This window comes from Mytilus edulis, chromosome 6 (assembly GCF_963676685.1).
Source record: "Mytilus edulis chromosome 6, xbMytEdul2.2, whole genome shotgun sequence".
In the NCBI taxonomy this organism is placed as follows: domain Eukaryota; kingdom Metazoa; phylum Mollusca; class Bivalvia; order Mytilida; family Mytilidae; genus Mytilus; species Mytilus edulis.
The window spans coordinates 73,649,759-73,672,286 of NC_092349.1; the positions used below are offsets into that span (position 1 = coordinate 73,649,759).

At 30.3% G+C, this 22,528-nt stretch overlaps 1 protein-coding gene across 4 annotated transcripts in view; it reads left to right on the forward strand.

Moving 5' to 3' along the window:
• Positions 1-22,250, forward strand: part of LOC139528382 (T-box transcription factor TBX2b-like) — a 44,645-nt gene extending 22,395 nt beyond the window's left edge. The window contains exons 2-6 of one of the 4 annotated variants that reach the window (XM_071324348.1): positions 8,317-8,595; positions 11,334-11,610; positions 16,107-16,330; positions 18,356-18,528; positions 20,459-22,250. In XM_071324348.1, coding sequence (XP_071180449.1) covers positions 8,317-8,595; positions 11,334-11,610; positions 16,107-16,330; positions 18,356-18,528; positions 20,459-21,519 — 2,014 coding nt within the window. In that variant the 3' untranslated portion in view covers positions 21,520-22,250. Of the gene's footprint in view, positions 1-7,944; positions 8,596-11,333; positions 11,611-16,106; positions 16,331-18,355; positions 18,529-20,458 lie in introns of those variants that run through there. The other 3 variants (XM_071324349.1, XM_071324347.1, XM_071324350.1) reach the window with 3 other exon arrangements.
• The last annotated feature ends 278 nt before the right edge of the window (positions 22,251-22,528 follow it).

A 22,528-nucleotide genomic window follows, 5' to 3' on the forward strand; every position in this document is an offset into this window, starting at 1 on the left:
AAATGATATCCAAAATTCTAACAATATCAATTAAGCACTGCATGTTGCTTTGAAATTTGAAGAAATCTACATTTTTCAATATTTCGTTTTATTGTTTCTAACGTGTTGCTTGAGGTTGTCCTTGTATTTTTGAATTTTATGCATTTATTTCTAAATGACAATTTTGTGCGTCGGTTGGTGAATTTAACTTTTCAAAACAGAGTCCATTTTAGATGTCGATCTCTCTCTATAATATGCCAGTTTCCATACTAAATGGTTGTATAGAAAAATAACGAACTATTTGAAATAAATAGTAAATACATGGAAATGACGAATTCTGTACTTATATTCTGAATATATTAACTTAATATCATCAGAACTTATATAAATAACCAACTTTATATCATCAGAACTTATATAAATAACCATGCAGAGCATTCATAATTATTTAAGCCAGGAAATAAAAAGTATTCTCTTCTTATGAGACACTCGTAAATTATTATGACACGTCTCTAAATATTGTAAAATTGTGCAATTAATGTCAGAAAAATGACTCCTCCAACAAGAACATAAGTATCCTAAGACTAAGGATTATACCGCTAAATTGGTTGATAATATTTTGTCAGGAAATTTCACCTTAATGTCACAATTATTCATATCCTAAAACAAAAACATTTATTAGTATTCTAATCTAACGTTTTCTTACTTCCGCCATTGTCATATATTATAAGTACATACTGTACTGTAGTCACTATTATTTGGTTTTGTAAAAACTAGAAAAACTTTTGATTGAAGATTAATAATAAGACTTCAAGACGGGTTGTAGTGTGTCATTATCTGACTGATTTAGAGATGTAAATTCTTAATTTATAATGTTTTAAAAAGCAATTAATAATAGGCTGAAGAGATCGAAATAAAAAAAAAATAAAGCAAAGACTAAAAATTCAATTCAATCGCCTTTATGAATTGAGACAACAAGACGGGTTGTAGTGTGTCATGATCTCATTCTGACTGATTTAGAGATGTTAATTCTAAATATATAATGGTATAACAATTAATAATAATAGGATGAAGAGATCAAAATAAAATTTAAAAAAAGCAAAGACAAAAAATTAAATTCAATCGCCTTAATAAATTTTCTCAAAAATTATTTTTAGATGGAAAATGGCTTGATCCATATAAAAAGTGCAAATGTACCCAAACAAAAATTCTATTAATTTTGTTTAGGATACATTTTTAATTATAACCAACAAAATTCATCAGTAAACATCAAGTTTTGTAAAAAGATAAACACAAACAAGTCTTTTATTTTAAGTGTTTGAATTATGTGTATGACAACTTTTTTAGTATGTTGTAAAGTGTATTGTATATAAAATCAAATTCTCGATTATATTCCCAATTTTACCACCGAAAAGAATTGAAAACAAAATCAAAAAAAGACAACATCTGAAACAGGAAAATATAAGAAACAAACCAAATATAAGAACTCTTCTGCCAAAATAGATAGTCTAATAAAAAATTCATGAAGTTATAAATATTGGAACTGGATATCATGTTTATTCTTTAGAATCATATTCTTAATTCTATTCTCAATTTTCATGTCGAAACGAGATAGAAACAAAATATAAAAAAACCAACAACTACAACAGGAAAGCATAAAATACAAGGGCCGAAATATAAGAACTCTTCTGCCAAAATAAGTAGCCTGATAAAAAGTTATAAATATTTCAAATAAAGATATCATGTTTATTAATTAATTAAACATAAATGTGTCAAAATTTTATATTGCCTGTATGTCTAGGTTTACTGTTAAATTTGACTGCTATAGCAGTAGTATCCCATGGTGCGATTACACTTGACGTATAATCAAGAAATAATATCTAATTATCATAATTATACATTATTTATCTCACAATTAAATTTGTCACATACTTATAAGATATCCTCCAAAATTCATTAGTCCTTTATTTTTGCTGGATAATTGAAAAGTTTGTCGGAACTCCGTCGCCATCTTACTTAAGATGGTGTTAGACATTTTGAACAGGAACATATCAGTTTGTTAATTTCTCCTAACAAACTGTTAATCTGACTGTACAAATTACATGTAATATCCCAGATAGAACAAACTGACATCTGCAATACATATTCTTTAATTTAGTGTCGTCCTGATTTTAAATGGGAATCATGTCTCCACATTGCAGAAAATTGTCTCAACTTTGGTGTAAACTTCAAGTGTCAACCATCGAACCACTCCGTCAAAATTTCATGAAGTAATATGGCGTAAACGTCCGTAATTCCATAGATGTTCGGAGTTACTCTACCGTTACGGACCAAGGTTACCTCGATTCAATACTGGATGTGCGACAGACCTTTAGTATAATTGTTAAGTGAAGCTAAAAACAATTTTTTTTAAACTAGTAATTTGTATCTTTATCTTGAAAAGAACTGTATAATTGCATATAATATATAAATATGTCAACCGCATATATAGTTGTTTACAAATAGGCTACTATTGTATAAAGGTATAAAAAAGCCATAGAATATAATGATACTTTGTTGGTGACTGGATTATTTTGAAAATAAATATTATGGCATGGAAAAGAACCTATCTGCTCCAATAATTAAAAGTAAATCCTTTCGATTTTACTTTGAAATTGCAAGAATTCTGTTATCCAATGCGACATAGTCCTTATTTGGTGATACTGCGTTAAACCTCTATATATCAATCTCTCTTCTTAACTAATAACAGATTTTGCCGGGTATTGTATATTTAAAGAATTTTGGTTACGGGACAAAATGAATTTTTAAAGTCATAGTAATTTAAAACACTGCAAGACAAATCACTCCCCCCCCCCCCCCCAACAGAAAAGTATAAGATTGCCAATGAGACACTTCTCCAACGGAGACCAAATGCCATAGAAGTTATCAACTAAAGGTCATCAAACTGTCTTCATAAATAAGCAAAACCTATGCTCATATACAAATTCAAAACAAAACAAATATAAAACGGCATAATGTGTGTCCAAAGGAAATTGTATGTTATATTGAGTATAAACAATGGAATTTACATTGTAGCACTGTCCTCGCTGTTTTTCTTGGGTTTTTTTTGTTTGTCGCTAATATGAAAGGAATGAAAATAGGTCTTCTTATGCTTTTGTCTGTTAAGAGCTTTTATATTATTGTTTTTCATTTATGATTTCTATGCCAAGAAAGATGTTTTCTGTTCTAATTTTGGTGTTTCCATTGCAGTTAGCAATTTTCGAGTCCAATGGTTTCAAACAATTTCGAAGACCAAGGTTTCAAAATTGAAACATGAATTTGTGAGACTATATTTGTGTGGATTATAGAGTTTTAAAGCCATAAAGTCCATAAAACAATCCCAAGACAACATCTGCCTTATATCTGATCGGTTGCCTTGCAACAGTTAGGGTAACATAAAACAATAATTGTCCTATCATCCACACGGAACCCGTCATAATACATACAATATAAAAACTCATGTGTCGGTGCATCACGCAAACACTACACAAAAGAACCATTTCTGATAGAGTACCAATCATTGTTTTCTCTTGGAAAGTTGTAATACATACTCGATTTACCTGCAATTAGCACCTGAAAACTTCATCAATAATGCAGAATTTTAACAGCTAAATACCGTAAAAAAATTAGAATTACGCGGTATTACATAGAATATACAGCGTATGTTGTCTGGAAAGGTGATATTACCATTATCATCCCGGGTGATATTTCAATGAAAAACAATATTGCCTTCCCTCGCGAGTATGGATCAATCCGTCTGTCTGATAATCCATGGAGAATTAGTTGAGTCTGGTTAATTAGTAATTAATGAGTAATAGGTACACTTTTATAACGTTGACAATATTGAATAGTCAGATCGTATACCAGTTTATCAGAACGCAACACAAAGATCTGTGGCGTTTGTTTAGATAAACGGCGGCATGTTACAGAATTGTGAGTTTCTTCCCGATAAATTGGATATAAACATTAGATTAAGATGTGTACATATTATTTTAGATGACAATAAAGTTATAGGATATACCAATTAGTACTGATTATCGATGGTCACTTAAGGTAGATGTTATTTCAACGGGTTCTTCATTTACCAAGAATTTCATCAATGCTGTTGTTAACTTTGAGATGAATTATTATATAATGTTTATCCACAACCGCCTTTTAGGGGTTCTTTTTTACAAATACTTTAATCTAATGCATCAATAATAGGACACTTAAACTGAGTTCAGTAAAAAGACGTCTCAGAAAGGTCCATATAAAGACAACAGTAGTATACCACTTTCGAAATTCATAAACCGAATGAACTGTGTTTCAAAAAGGTCTACTTTAACCAAAAAAAACAAAAAACGAGAATGAATTTAAGAAGCGTCAATATATAGAAAATTTCAACATCGAAGAAATATATACTAAAAAGTTAAAAGTCAATGTTCAAATTTTTCTCGTATGGGTGGTTTTTTGAAAGAAGTGCCTTGTAAGTAAATGGAACAATTGTTTATCACCGTTTAAAGAATGATGCAGTCAGCATTTCATTTCGAGAGATTTTCAAAATTCTGTTTACTTTTGGAAAGTTTTGCTATCAAATGCAATGCAGTTGCACTTTTTCGAACATTCCTGAAATTTCTATTTGTTTTGCAATTCAATTTCCACTTTTATTACTTAATCAACTAAACGTTATAGAACTGTAATTCACCAAGAAAATACTACACCTTTCATGCAATATATATTTGTTAACAATAAATTCGGCGATAAAGTTGAAATAGATTGCATTCCACATGGTTTCCAAATGTATACGATTGTCATTGTATCAACAAAACCATCCGTCGTCTCCCGTCCGGTACCGATTTATTATTAAGCACCGACATTTACTACTGTTTTAGCACCGATTGTGTGCATTTTAAAAGCTTTATTTTAAGCATCTCACCTTAAACTGTCATTTCTTAATTATTCTTTACTTTTAATTGATATTTCATAAACATAACGTGAAAAAAAAAGTTCATAAATCACAGTTTTTTTTAAATAGAGTTGAACGTAGCCCTTAGCTGGCAATGTATTTAAGTGTATTTTTTTTATTTCTATTTACAACTGCATGCCAATTTTATAGCATGCATTTTCTGTTTGCCATGGACACTCTTTCCAAGCATCATAATCCTTTATTGGAAAAGAGAGACAATCGCTATTCGAATATTCATTCCAGCATTTTTAGAAAAAATAAACTGTGATACTGTTTATCGAGGATGAATTACACTTCACCATAAAATGTACCAAACTCAATGAGTTGAGAATTAAATTTTTTCAGAATATTTCAGATATTTTACCATCTTTCAATAAACTTTCAGACATAGAAAAATTTCACCTCATATTTCGAAGTAACGATTATGATGTCAGTAAATGTTGCATAAAAGGTATTAGTGAGATGTACAAGTTCAGATGTTCACTAACTTAAGCTATTTTACGTTATTTAGTATATAAATTGTATAACTATGATATAAAACTGTACCTCCTCAGTCAAATAGATAGATAAGAAAGAAAATATATATTACCATTTTATGTACATATAATTGATTGTAATGATTACTTTTTGTTTGTTCTTTGTGTATGTGTTGATGACAATCCAGATTTTGGATTTTTATATCAATAAAATCTTATATCTTATATCTTATACCCAAAACGTGGGAGTTTCTCGCTGCATTAAGGACCCATTAGTGACCTTCGGCTGTTGTCTGTTCTATGGTCTGGTTGTTGTCTTTTTGACACATTACCCATTTCCATTCTCAATTTTATTCACGGAATAACCAATATCATGTACGTTAGAGACCAACAGATCTTCTTGAAAATTATTATTCCAGTGCAACTTGAACCATACCAATTATCCAAACCTTAAGTGATGTTTCGTTATAAACAATAAATCATGTACTATTAAATATTCTGCTGTTCCGCTTATACCTTCTGCTCGGATACTATGTCGCTCTGCTGTTCCGGTTACCTTTTGCTCAGATACTGTTTCGTCAGCTGTTACTACATGCTGGTTGTGCATCTGGTTTTTTTTATGTAGCTTTATTAATCATGATTACTGACTTGGTGACACAGACAGTCTTGGAGATGATACAAAATTGTCTTCGTGTATGATATGGATGGCTTTGTATATAATATAAAGCCATGTAAATGTGTACAAAATTTTATTAAATTTATTTTAATAAGGATGTAACAATTACAGTGAAATAGATATTTTCGTTTTCTCTCTCGGTATGCATATATACTTGTTTTGCATGGATGTAAACTCTGCTGGTTCTTTAATTCGTGTTAATTTTAATTCTAGCTGCTTTTTTGTCAATGAAATAATTTGACGTTAGTAGTAGGTTTTTCGACATCTCTGTTTATTTATTTCCAACTTGTCTTTATTTTTTGGGATTCAGAGCATGACACACTCTAACGAACCACTGAATAATCACACATATATAGTTATTGTTCTTGTTTTGAAAAACAAGCAAATTCAATTTATCAATCGATGTGGAAACGATTAATACATTGATGTTGATTGTTTAGCGTTCAGTGGCAAGTATTTCGTGATTTTCATGAAGATGGAGAAGATTGTTTAACTATCAAACTTACTTTATATATGCATCAACATAATTCGTTATCTCTAAGTTGTGTTTTACAACATGTTCAACAGTTTTGAATGCAATTTTAAAATTAGAAAAACACTTTGGTCTTGTTTCTTGCAGGTCTCTTCGTAGAAATTCGAATGCTATTATATTTTAAAACAATTTCCAAATAAGTAGCGAAGCAATATAAAATTTAATAATCTTTTTAGTTTTTACCTTCCATATACATTGTACTCGTCCAGTTGTTTACACAAATATATCGTTAAGTTAAATGAAAATCAGTGAAATTATTCATTCAGTCGATATTTAACGGCGCCGTACAGATTGGCAAGAGACTATATATGGATAGCTGGCTAAAATACATAACAATGAATGGTTACACCTAATACTGATGTGGTGTATTTATTTATTAAGCCTATACACTTCAGAAGGCTTTTATTATTGTTAACTTTTGTTTTATTGATTGGCTTAAAGATCAAGATACATAAGTAACACTTTATCAAAAATTTTAAATAAAATCCGATTATAATTAATTTAAGGGTAAAATTCCCACCTTCAATGTTTTTATAAACAAATTGTTGGTTTTTATATTTTAAAGGCGGTGCTTAATATTATTTTTTTACTATCAAACTATTGCAAATCTTTGTGTGAAATTTGTGTTTATTGTAAATTTCTATTAAACATGACTATATCAACAATAGGTTACAATTTCTGTATTTTCAATTTCAACTAATATTACAATGTTGCTGAAAAATGCTACTCTTATGTGAACACTCTAAATTTGTTACAGCATAAAAATAATGGTTACAATCATGACAGACAGAAAGGTACTAAAAGGCATCTTAGACTGACAGAATAGTAGAAATAATCAGTTGAAATAATGCAAAAAGATATTTGTAGAAATTTCGCGAAAAAAATGTGCTTATGTTAACACAAAATTTACCATTGTAGCAAAAAAATAATTTTTGATTTTTAATCTTCCTATATTTTATAAGTTAACGATTAATTTAATTAATGCCGTATTTTTATACTATAAAATAACCATATATCTATATACTACATTTATACGTATAAAACTTTCCTATAAAACTTTCATTTTATTAAAAAAAATAGTTCAAATTCTATTTCAAATAATTTCTACAGATGCAAGTCCTTCCGTTCTATCCTAAACGTAAAATGTGTGTATATTTTACCACACAAAAACATACTTGTAATAAAATAATATTTATCCGTGAGCATTTCACTGTAACAGGAGATCAAATAGGCGGAGCTTAAGGCCTGTAAATCACAGCTCGCTTGACGTATTAACACATCATTGTTGAAACATTTTACTATGCTGGCGACAAGCTGACGGGCCACCCTTGTAACAGATGAACCACTCAAATCCAAGGATTTCATTGGTTAATTATATCTCCATTTACCAATCATAATTTAGCAAACATATCACTTTAATGACTAACAAATAATATGCCTCGGCTAGTTTGATAACACACAATCTGGCGATTTTCTCTATAATGGACTTAGATTTTTCATGGACATTTTAAATCATAAAAGTTAATGTTTTTTAATTGTGAAATGACAAATTAGTGAAATTTATTCGAAACGTTGATTTTAAAACATTCTTTTAACATCTACATTCAATGATTTATCAAGGTTCCAATCCAGAAATGACTATGGCTTATAATCCGTTTATATTCCACAGACCAACTGATTATGGATCCCTGCTTCAACAACATTATCTTCCATCCGTACAGCATTCTGGACTGCCAGCTTCTTTGTTTCCAAAGTTACAACAGAGTATGGCCCGGTCTGCTCTATCCCCAGGAGACTTACTACACCCTCTGTATCAGAGACCAATTAGGAGTCTAGAACCTCCAGAATCGGAAGTCCAAGATGACCCAAAAGTCGAATTGGAAGGAAAGGATCTCTGGGAACAGTTTCATAAACTTGGAACCGAAATGGTCATTACAAAGTCTGGAAGGTAATTATGTAAACAATATTTACTTGATTTTTTGTTTTTGATCAAATTCAGCTATTATTTTGATTTATAGATATTTAACCCATTAAAACGTACGACTTATATAGTACATTTGTCTTATTAAATGCTAAGTTTATTATTAAGAGTCGAAGAATTTTCTATAAGAAAATATTGTAAATATTTACTTTCATATTTTAGCCTTAAGAACTTGAGACTGTGGTTTGTGGTCTATTTATCAGTTTACATCTTGTACTGAAAACGCATGGAAGTAACTAAACCTATAAATAAATATCTTTCTCAATTTTCCAAATTGTACGAAATTATTATTATTATTTGGAAAATTGTTTATTTCTAATATTTATAATTGCGCATGCATGTAAAGCTTCAATCTAGCTTCTGATTATAAATGAATTAACTTCCGGAATAACAAAACATAAGTAAATATTTACTTTATTCTGTAATGATTAGTTCACAGCTACGTTTTCGTATATGTAATATTTTTTTGCCTATGTAAAAATACAAAATATTTTGAAAAGAAAATGAAAACTTTTAATTCGCAGAAAATAGTAACATAATAGAATAAAACGCATCAAATAAATTGTGTCTGCTCAAATATTAAAATATTTTACAACAATTTAATATACTTTGTACGTCCTTCTAATTACTATATATAAAACAATATTTATTTCATTGACTTGTGATAAGGAAATAGTATGAAAATTTAGATAAACAAAGATAGTTTAACCTTCCACTTAAATATTTACTTTTTATATAAACAAGAAAATGGAAAATAAATTATATAGATGTATTTTTTTTTAGAAGAGTCAAAGATATTTGACAAAGAAAACATGAAATGCATTGCTAACACATATTTTGTTATACTCTTTGTTGATATTGAACTTCTTTATAATTTATAAAAAATATAATTGATATTTGATTGCTGTTCAAATTAATACATTCTCATATTTATTATAAAAAATACACCATGGTACAGATATTCATTTAATGCAATTTTAACCACATGTTAAACTAGCGTTGCCTCAAGAATTGTCCGTTGTCCATCATATTTCCCCAGCCCTTTGCTAATTACCCTTGTCATTCGATATTAGCCGTATTTGTACCAGATGATATAATAAAAAATCCCCAGATCTGGTAAATTTTAATTCAATTAACTTGAAACTATATCCACTATCAGTACCTTAGTCCATATAGGCTTAGTGTCATACTGGGTCTATCTACATTTTGTGTCCCTGTAATCAGTATTTCACAGCATCATTGGTGAAACTTACATCACTTATTAAGGGGGTATATTAGGTTTATTAGAATTAAATTAAATCCATTCGACAGCAAACAAATCTTAGTTACAGCCTTCGAGTAAATTATCCCGCGTAGTATGATATGAAATTAATATTTTAAGTACAAGTGCAAATAGACAAAAATTATTTAGATAAATTTTCTAGTTGACGCTAATGAATTTAATACGAGTGATAATTTCTTAATCTGATAACTCCGGAAAAGGTGCATTAAATAAATTAATTCTGATTGGAAATGCATGTTATGTAGATATATATGTAAACATGTAATGAACCTGGCAGTGGGAAAAATAAATAGTATAGTGTTATTGACTGATTATAACAGTAATCGTGTCGCTGTTGATACTTGAGTATCACTGTACAATTTATGACACCGGTACAAATATTTATTATTAGTACATGTGTTCTGTTATGTGCATCAAAACATGCATTGTTGCAACACATTTATTTATTCGTTAACCAAGGGAAAATCCCTTCTGGTTTCAATTTTAACCTCAATATCGTTCCCATTGCAGTCGAAATGAGACGAAAAATGTATACCCAGGTTGAATAACTGCAAGATAATTAAAAGCATTAAATTGATAACATAGACAAAAAAAACGTGTACATTTTTTCACCAAAATTGTGAATTTAGTGTTTTGCCAATACACTGTATCCTAAATCTTCTTTACTTGATAAGAAATCTAAATAAAATTATCCCATTTCTCCATTTTTACAAACACTTGACAAAAAGTACAAAAATTGTGTGCTTTAATTAATTTAAAGAGAAACACATTAATCTAGATAAAAGCAAAGTAATGCACCGGTATTTCCGTCCATTGAAGATGACATCCTATAGCAAAAAGATGGTCGACAAATGTTTTCCATCAACACAAACAATAACTTTACCAAAAACAAACACCCTGCAAGTCAACTGTTTACAAATGTTTATCGCCTCAATAAAATTCATGCATATTGTATCTTGTGTTTAGGTCAAAGGTTGACATTGTTCAAAGATATCGTTGACAAAATACAATTTACCCGACACCGGGGTTTTTGCTACTGGAAGAAAAAGTCTGAAAGGTCCACAAGTTCAGTTTAAACCTTCAGATATTTTGTTATGCGTGCATTTACATTTATTTGTAAACAGATATTTATCTTACGGAATATTTTGTTTAGCCTGAATGAAAGATATGTTTTTCTAACGCAATCCATTGTTAAAATTACTTGCATATTTTGTGTTAATGGGAGAACCATCGATTGTAAACAGAAGAAAAAAAAACAGTTTTTCGAACCTGGGTATCATTGATATTTAGATAATAAGGAATATAAGATCAAATTCTATTTATACTTAAAATTACTACTATTTTCAAGCTAAGTAAGTCAGAAATTATTACATTATAAAAAAAATTTAAACCGAATATTTCAATGATAATCTTTTGATTTTAGGAGAATGTTTCCTCCTTGCAAAGTTAGAGTTTCTGGTTTAGACAAACGTGCAAAATACATATTGTTGATGGACTTGGTTGCCGTTGATGATTGTCGATATAAATTCCACAATAGTCGGTGGATGGTCGCAGGAAAAGCAGATCCGGAAATGCCAAAGCGGATGTACATCCACCCGGACTCTCCCGCCACTGGAGAACAATGGATGCAGAAAGTCGTTAACTTCCACAAACTAAAATTGTCAAACAACATCTCCGACAAAAGTGGTTTTGTAAGTACGGCAAGTATTACCACCAAATCAAAATCAGGTGCTCTTGATGACGTCATTAACGTAAAACATCACAGGACACAAGAAAAGCTTTAAAGATAGGTAGTCATAATACAGAGATTCTGTATATCAAAATATTTTTGAATGAACATATTTGTCCTGTGATGTAGTTAATTGATGTCCTATGGAAAACTTGTATTAGTATACATTTATATTTATAAATTAATTGGACAGATGTTTTTAAACGAAATAAGGTGCGAAAAGGTGAACACTTTACTTGTCATTTCAACTGTGATCAAAATTGGGTGTTAATGAGACTGTTTTCATTTGATCAAATACGATTTTACGCTGTTTGTTATAAGACACAATATTAGGAAGAATTCCAACTGATGCAGCAAGTCTATTCACACTTTGCCTGTTGTGACATCAGACTTGTTCATTAGAAACCGTAACCTAATTTATCGAATTTTTGTGTGAAGAGAGCATATGGTCATCAACTTTTACAGTTTTCTCATCCTCGTTGGTACTATACCTGTGATCATTTTCACCTCCAGATAAATGTGTCAAATTTGATTTGGCGGCTCATTTTATCTTTTTAATTACGAACAAGTACTTTTGATTTTTATGTAATAAAATTGTTACGGATGATACATCCTCCGGAAAAATTGGTGTAAAAACATAAGATCTCCTAGATAAACACACATGTTCCTCTTTGTTTTATTTCAATTTTCGTTTCTATCTCGATTCCGATCAAATTAAAAATAAAGAACTTTTACACTTCTGTTAAAACATTTTTACACCCTGCTTTACAACATTTGGACCTAAAATGATAAAATCATAGTTTTTCAGAACATTTCTTTGAACAAAAATTATTCATAACACCTAATAATAATAGATCGATTGAATATTATTGTAAAAACTTGTAAAGCGCTATCTCGGCACAATCTATTCTCTTTACGCGTAACCTAATTTGTACAAATACATTTTACAACTATGTTTACGTTAGAATGCTTTGATTTTAAAACACCGAATAGGTTTAAACATAAGCACCAAATTATAAGGGAAGGATCTATAGCACTGGTGTTTTTGTTCACTAGATCGACCAAATATAAAACTATTTCAGATGAAATAAAATCTGTACTTGTGACATTTATGGTCTTGCCACACTCATTACTTAAGTAAAACTTCATTTGGTAGATGAAGTTGGACCTCGGTATAGCCTCGTAATGTATTTCGTAGGTTGTTTCATGATAAAAACAAAACCATTACTAATCAATAGTAACTTTATGATTTATATAGCAAACCATCGCTTTTTCACAAGTCTATATGATTAGTCTGACGTTGTTTGCTGAAAAATCTATGAGGGTCATTAAGGGGAAAGCATCGAAAATGCATTAAATAACTATGACTTCTAAATTATTTCATTATTGAATTTATTATTTATTGAAAACGTTTTGTACGTATATTTTCTGATATTCCTAAAATTGGAAGTCGATTCTATAGATAGCTAACCCTCCGGTATCAACAACAAATCTCGTGTGTAAAAGCCGATAACATGTTTTAAGCTATTGACCTGTAGGCTCGTACAATATTTTTCATATTGAATGAATAGGAAATAGAAAATTTTAATTTCTGGTCATACGAGTACATATTTTAGTGCTGATAATTGTCAGAAAATCTCTTGATAAAGTTATGACTATTGATACGGTCATCAAAAATTGTGAATAGAAAATTACAGGCCTTTTTATAATTAAACAGTGAAGGAACATGGTGTGATATAAAGAGGGACTGAAATTATACACCTTAATACGATCCTTAATTGTAGGGTGCGTTCGGAAAAACGTCCAAATATCTCTATTAACCCTCAGTTCAAACAGGATCACATTTCTGTTTAAACATTTGACTTGTCTTTTGCGTTCATTGGTCACTACACTAACTCACCTTTTTAAAGGATAATAGATATTATAATAATCCATATCTCTTTCTTTGTGGACATTTGATGATTTGATATTATTTTGTTTGAATTCTTGTGGATTATTTTTATTGAGGAAACTTTAAAATGGTCTTAAATATGTCAAAATAAACACTTGAACCGGACTGATAAATTATTTAGAAGTAACAAATTAATCTCCTACTCTTTAAATTGTCCCTATCAATTCTAAATTCAAAATATTCTGAAATCTTTCAGTTGTGTGAAATTTTGATCAGCTTCTTCAAATCCTTATGGGCCATGGCGGTAAACACAAGTGAACGAATTAAAATAAAGCTAAAAAGACTAAAACACAACTTATGTCACTGTCTTTGAGGTTTTTGAAACAGAAGATTTTTTTCCAACCTCTCTTTGAAATAAGGCTGATCATGTTTAATGTTCTCATTAACAATAATTACTAGTAATGAATTACCAATGTTACATGTTACAATTTAATATCGTGAACAATTGATAGACAAGAATTGAATTTTATTATCAATATTGGACACTAACAAATGAAATAATGTAATCTATCCATGAATTAGCAACAGTCATCTATCTAAAATTTGGTCAAAATCTGACAAGGAACACACTTTTCCCTTTATTTACATTGCATAATCAAATACAAGTTATTACTAAGCCATTATATTTAATGTTGTAAATGATATAGAGGCTAATAAATTATATATACTTGTTTTTTCAAGCGTAATAATATAGTACATGTCCAAATTTGTCGCCGATTTGTCGGATGACCAACACTGTGTGGTTGTCTAATAACTTCTGACGAAGAAACTTATCAAGTCTATAGTTGTTTTTATCTATATAGTAAAATTATGAGGAAATTAAAAGGGGAATTTTGGAATGAAGAAAAAGGTGTCAATTTTTACATCCTTTACAATATTGATGAAAATTCAAAAAGTGTTTTTTACTGGGTTTTGAAACTTCTAAGAGTAAACCTCATAGATCGTTTAGAAAAAGTTATAAAAATTTATCAGCTAATATTGCAGCTTAAACTGATCATAAAGCTAGTTTATTGATGTATATTGGTAGATAGTTTGCATTTTACTAATATTTTTTGTTAAATAATTAAATACATTTACAGACCAGTGCAGAGCAAATCTCACACCCAGATTTTATTGACTAAGTGGCAAAGTTGCTATCGCATTGAATTATACCACACAACTCCTTTTATTCATATCTGATCTTTAAAACATTTATAGTTGCAATTTTCATCACTTTATATATCAGAATTAAAGGATTTAATTTCAAAATTAGCAATCATTCAAAGAAATTTGACATTTTCACTATGAATAATTAAGATAAAAAGTTTTTAATAATCTCCAATCAAATTTTACAATAAAAGACGAAATTCACGCGATTTTAAACCGATAAATTAAACATTATAGTGTAAATATTTTGTTATGCAATTATTGAACAAAACCTTTTTCACACTGTGTAGCAAGAGAAATAGAAAGCTAGCACCCGAAAGGATGGATATTGTGTTGCGTCACAAATATGGCGCCAGCTTTAATAGAAATTGTCGCTAATTTTCTCTATCTTGATCCAATCTCTAGCTGTATTTTGTCATGGATTTTCTAGCTATTGTTTAGATGAACAAACTTTTTTTCTCTGAGGGTACTGTCAATTGAGATTATTTAACGTGTTCATTGATATTTAGCAAGTCATGCAAATGATTTTAAAATTCTTAACATGACACCATAAAAAAGTTAATGAATTATTAAACGAAAACATGATTAAGAATCATGAAAATCATAAATAATCAATAAATAAGATTTGAGGACTGTTATTTTTTTTAAATAAAGACTTTGAATTATATAGATACTTTGGGTTTCAGATTATTAAACAGACTTTTTTACTACCTTTACCAAAATGGCAAGGTTTAAAACAAATTATGAAAGTACTTAAATATCATATATAATATTTTTAAAAAGCATACGAAATACACATGTTAAAAAGGACCCAGACAAATGTAACAGTCTATCAGAAACACAGAAAATTGACACCAAACGTGTTAGGGGAAGTCATTATTATTAAAGTAACAAAATTCTATTTGTAATTACTTGAGATATGATTTATAATAATGTAATATACTTGATAGACAGTACTTAAAATAATGGTACAAACATCAAGGGTTATGTTTTTCTCCGATACATTTTGTAATAAATTCATAGATGGCATACTTGCATCTTAAATCAAGCTCTCACGAAGTTGGGACCTCCTCAAACACTGCAACTAAATATACAAAGCATGTCGAAAATCACACTTTAACCCTACGTGAATGACATTATTCATGCTTTTGAAATTGTTTGGGGTCTTGTCATTTTGTTTTTTGACTGTGTTTGTCTTTTTGTCAATATGTCAGAGTTATGAATATATATTATTAAAAAACTTAATATGGCTGGGTTGTTATTGCAGGTATGTAATATAGCAACAGCACTCTACAAAGTTTACATAAAATCTTTCTGAAATACATATTTCCCTTACAACAATTTTAATTTTCAACTTTTTCGTTATACAGACAATCTTGAACTCCATGCACAAGTACCAGCCTCGATTTCACTTGGTCAGAGCCAACGACATTCTGAAGTTGCCATACTCAGCTTTCCGAACGTATGTCTTTAAAGAAACGGAATTCATAGCTGTTACAGCCTACCAAAATGAAAAGATTACTCAACTGAAGATAAATCATAACCCATTTGCCAAAGGATTCAGAGATACTGGTGGCGGAAAAAGGGAGAAAAAGTAAGTGGTCTTTGTAAATATGTTTGTGTGAGAGAGATAGTCTTATTTATTCATGACAGAAGGACCAGAAAGAAGTCTATACAGAGAGAGAGAGATAGTTATTTTTGTTTGGATGTTTTCTTTTTAGTTCTCATTGGAGTATTTTTAGAATTACTAGTATTTCTTGTAACGACAAGCTTGTTTAGTTCTCATTGATATATATTGGACTGTTTGGAGTTTATTGCTTTTGTCTTTTCATTCTTTCAAAATCCAACTTTAATGGAATACTTTTAATTCTTTTTTCGACGTAGCTTTAATGTCATTATTCTTTTTTCTTTTGGCACGGTGCTCACGATGCCAGGTTTCTATTGGCACGATGTTACGATACACGTTTCTTTCTTACTTTTAAGTTTATTGCTTTAATTCCCCTCTCAAATCCCTTAAGCTCTCTTCTTTCCCCTAAAATATAAACATGAAATACTTTTCAATAAATCAGTTGGTTATATCGAATACCTTTTAAAACTAAAATTCACTTTTTTTTTTATTAAAAAATTAAATTAATGTATCTGTTCTTTCCTTTTTCATAAAATTGATAAAACTTCGTGTAATAATGATCTATTATTAAAAATAAATTGTTTTATCACTTTTATTCCATAACAATTTGATAGTTATGACATCGGAACCAGTTTACACAAGTACAGCAACACTATGCCATAAAATCTTCATTATTTGATTGTAAAAATGGATTTTTATGAAGAGAAATTGGCACTCAAATTTCTTGATAAGTTAATGTAACTAATTAATATCCTCTCAAATTATTTCATTTGCTTGTCAAATACATCACATGATACAAAACTGTATTTTGTGTTTGGAAGTTATTTTCGATATTGGAGATGTCAGTGAGTAATACTGTCTATTAAGGTTTAATGTGTGAAATCCTAAATGAATGAAATTGTAAATCATATAGGGATTAAGTTTTCGATTTGTTTTTATTCACATTTTTAATATTAAAGCTTCTGTCGTCCATTTGGTAATAACTATTTTTTACCAAGTTGTAGTTTTGTCAAATTTAGACGTTATTTGTAGACTTATTTGGTCACATAATTGTGGGGTTCTTTATAATCATTTATAACCAGACTTAACTATCGTTTGGTCCAATTTCTTATTTGAAGCCAAATTTATGTAATGTCGGATAGACGAAATATATGAAAGCATATTTTATTATTGTGACATGTGTTTTATAATATTAAACAATATACCAATAATCGGTTGTTATTACACATATCAACACCCGGCCCTTTGGACCTAAAAGTCATACATATGACAAATAATCATTTAACAGCGAACAAAATATGCATTTAAACTTGATAGTTCCTATTCAGAAGTTTTGTTTCTCTTATTAAACGCAATATAACCATTTAAACAAAATCAAAAAAATATTTTTGAAATTTTCAATAACGTGTTCTCAGTGTGCACTCGATTACTCACGTAAAAAAAGTCAGGATAAAATATCATAAATCGTGTTGTGTATTAGACATTTTGAGTAATGGTCATAGTAGAAGTTAGATTAAAGCTGGCGTTAATGTATATGGATTGAAGATAACACTTTGCTTAAGTATTTCATGAATGAAAGTAAACTCTTCTGGAGGATCATTAATATGGTCCAAACAAATACCTCTAACATACTTAGCACATAGTACCGTCACCTACCATTAGATATTCATCTAAAATAAAGTGAAAACTTTGTGTTTGTTTGATAAAGGATTAACAAAAGTCTATCTCTTTATTGTGGAAGGATGTGTCTATATTTATATGTATGTAGCGCCATTCGGGGTGACAGACTCTATATGTGTTTATTGTAGGCTCTTGAGGCATTCCGACGTTGCTAAGACTTTCAATTTTGTAGTCGCGCCACGAGTCTGTACCATAAAGATGTAGCTTGTGTTATTTTAAGTATAGATCCGTTTATCATATTAAAGTTGTTTATAAATTCTTTAAACGTTTTTTAATTATTCAAAACTTATAACGAGTTTAATTACTTTTCAGGCGAATGCTTCTTCACTCTACAAGCCAACATCACGTGGACACTTCTCACACCGCAGACGACACTCATAGTGAGGAAGATGACAACGAAGACGCTGACATCTGCGTCGATGATGACGTCGAGGAAAAAATGGATGAGAAAGAGACATCAACTTGTTTGCCAACTTTACCACAAGGTATGCGTTTACACTGGATTTACTCTCTCTTTTAATTGTGTAAACAATAAGGCGGGGATATAAATTATCATTCGGCGCCTTCTTATATAAAACAAGCTAGTAATATTCTTTAAATAAACACTTGAACCGTAGACGAAAGTACTTGAGTGAAAATGTTGACACTATCTAAAAGATGAAGTGAACAACTCTTTTTTCAACTAGGCTTGTCATATTGACAGCAGAAATCCCAAGAAACGTTGAATTAGTTCTGATTTTCTACATTTAACTCAAACAAATAACGAAGTACTAGACCAATTAAACATTCGTTTTCTATTAAATATTAAATTGATGAAGAATAACTTTTAAATTGAAGAGGAATAATTTATTTGTAACCAAGCACCCATTTAAAACTTCATTTCAATTAAACTTGAAGGTGTTTTGCTTTAAATTATTTATTTATAAAAGAAATTAATTTTAATTTTGATTTGTATGCCACAGAAGGTGGTATAGATGAAAGCATTAAAATGATAAATGTCAACCTTTTAAAAGCCTATTAAATGATTCAACACTTCACACAATAGTAAATCATGCTAGTTTAACACCCATCTTTATAACATATCCACCCCCTTTCTTTGTCGCATTCCTATCAATATTTTACCGTTTTATCATTAATTTGCCGTGAAAATTGCCTCGTCAAGTTGGTATCTTTATAATATATTATCAATCCTACGACTTGTGTGGCGATATAATTATACTAGATGAATACATTTTTTGACAATATCTAGTTATGACTGTCATAGTCTCCACACTAACTGACAAGACGATACTATCGTCCGATTCTTATCGTCTTCCTCAACATGGTTACACACACTTTGGATTTACATAGTACCAAGATGTCTACAAATATCTTGTACGTTCTTGTCTGGTCTTCAGCGTCTGACGTGAGCTCTTACAAGCCTCCTAATACATAATACTTAAAAACGCTCAACTGATGCCAGGCTGGCTCGCCAAAGATGCTGTATCTTTCAGTTTGTTTATTTGATTGATATGTAGATTAGACATTTACATGTTTGAAAAAAGATGAAAATATCGTTTGTTGCACTTATCAACATTCATAACATGATTTTTTGTCTCTCTTTAACTTTATTGCGCGCTTTTCACCTAAGAAAATTGGTATCATTTAACCCATTATTTAAAAGATACAGTTCAGTTTCTTATCTTTGTTTGACTTTTTGAAGACGACTTACAACAAACAGGCATAGTGGTCAGAGTTTTTCTTTACAAAGTTATCGAACGTTAACGTATTATCCCTGATAAAAGGCTTAACTTTAGAACACTGTGGTATTGAGTAAAGTGGTTCGAATCAAAACTCTGACAATCCTTTAATCGGTGATAATTAGGATTCAATGTATACAAGTTCTATACAAACTTTGCTGTTCATTTTATAAATCTTGCAGTCGTGTTCCTTTATCATAAACCAAACACGGTAAACCCCTGTTTTTCCGGAACCTACTAACAACGTAGGTGCTAGTTTTAACGATGAACGATCGAAGCTTATGTAATCTAATTTATAAATTGACTTTCTGTATCATATCACTTGCAAGCTTTTGACATTAGTTAACACCCGGCTTCGAAATAGGCATTTAAAAGTTTAATGTATATAGATACTATAGATAAAGGCATTCGAATATCAGAGAAGTTTACATTTGTAATGAAGTGTCTTTGAGAATATCTTAACATATATGATTAGAGGCGACTAGAATGATTAAATGCTTTAATTTGATGTTTATACATTAAATAGAATCCAAACAGCCAACAAATTTTGAGATTAATTAAGTTTTTGACAAAATTGTATGGACTTACTGACGTCTGTTTATAGCATACACATTTATTTGTGCAGTAGAAAAAAATATTGCAAAATCTTTTGACACATTTTTTTTCTTTTATATAGATACAATGGTAAACGAAAAGTCAAAAACCTCTGAAACTGAAACTCACCAGGAATTGGAACTTAAAGAAAAAGAACAAGTACAAACTAACCACATTGAATTGAGAACTTCAGAAAGTGAAGGGGAATCGGACGCTGGTCATGGAGACATATGTAAAAACAGGACACCCGTTACAAAAGCTCTATATAGACCACACGAATTAGTTGATCATGGACGAGAAAATCCAACGAGTTCAAGAACAGTATCGCCATCAATGAGTGTGGAAAGAACAAGTAAATCCATACCAAGTGACAATTCAGAAACAGATTCGAAAATAGATTCTCCAACTAAGAGTAGATCACCAAACAGTCCCGTTGTATCACGGCATCATGGATCAAGTCATAATTTTTTGTCTAAAGATTTTTCTAGTCCCCCAAATGTGACAATAGTGCAACCATCAGCCTCTCATTCAATGTTTCCGTTCTTCTATCCATATTCGTCTTCATCATCCGGAATGCCGTACTCGCTTAGTCCGATGTTGTTACCAGGAAACCCTTCTTTACCACCAGGTTTACAGCTGCCGTTTATACCTACCTCTAGACATTCAGAAATGGGTCATTTGTCACCAAGTCATTCACACGCGCATGCTCTGTCTACACTAAATCAGCTGACATTACAAAATCACATGTTATCACAAAGTTATTCTAGTCTTAATTCTGAACTAAATGGAGGAGGTGCTTTATCTCCAAATCAAGTATCAAACACAAATGTGGGACCTATCTTTCCTTCACGCACTAGTCCAAGATACTCACCGTATTCATTACAGTCATCAAAAACATTTGTACCTAGTACATCACCCATTTCCGGTTCCGGAAGTCAACTGAGAAATGAGGCAGAAGGATGTGGTATTAGTCGACCATCGCCTATTCGACCACGCAGTCCTCAAGGACATCGTATGCCCTATCAAGGAATGTCAAGTTCTTCAAATCCTAATAATGAACTGAGACACATGGAACGAATGCTTAATGTACTGGACAGAAAAAGAATGGAATCACATGAACGATCAATGGCCGATGTTCATTAATCTTTACATTTTGAATTGTCTATTATTTTACAGTATTGTTATCAAACACTTTCGTTTGGTTTATATCGTTTTCTGGTCAAATCAAAAATTATTAAACTACTTTAAAAATTATTCAGAAACAAAATCAAACATGCAAATTAATTAACAGTGCTACATGTTCAGTTTCTGTTGCATAACTGCAGGTGTCCGAATTTAGTGCTAGTTTGATGAAAATCCAATTTTATGATATAGGTAATCATATTTCGCAATTACATACGTGTATAATTTATTATTCAGGTTCCTTTAGAATTTTAATTTAAGATTTTCATGTTTGAAAGAAAATCGAAAATAACGATCAGGATATGCTATGTTACTAAGGTGAAAACCTTTTTTCTCTAGTCATTTTACGCAAATTATTAAATGTTTTCTTTAGCAATATCTGGTCATTTATTATATACAATAAACATATTTCTGTCTTCATTCAGTTTACAGGTACATTTTTCTGCAAGTTTTAATCATATTCTTGGAAAATATTTCCTTTCAAACAACATAAAGATGAGAATTAAATGTTGTGCAACATATTAATGTTTAATCCAGATTATCTCAATGTGGAAAAATTAAGAAATAGGAAAAAAAGAAATGTATATGTGTAAAATTATTTATTATGATGTTGTGATAATTGTTATTATGTTTGTATTTCTGCATTATGATAATCAAAACAGAGAAACAAATAAAATATTAAAATTATAGAATATAGGGTTTTTTTAGTCTTTTTTGTTGTTGAACAAAATAGTGTGTGAACATATTCGTCTTTCATGTTCGGCCCACAATTTTTTCTTAAAATGTCATGTACCAAGGCAGTTTTTGTATCAAATAGTTCGTGTTTTCGTTTGTTAGCGTTTGTTTTTTTTTGTACTTTTGTGTTGCTGTTGTTCCTTTGTTTCCTATTAGAGTTGACGTGTTTCCCGCTGTTTTAGTTTGAAACCCAGAATTGTTTTATGCATTTGAACACCGGTATACTACTGTTGCC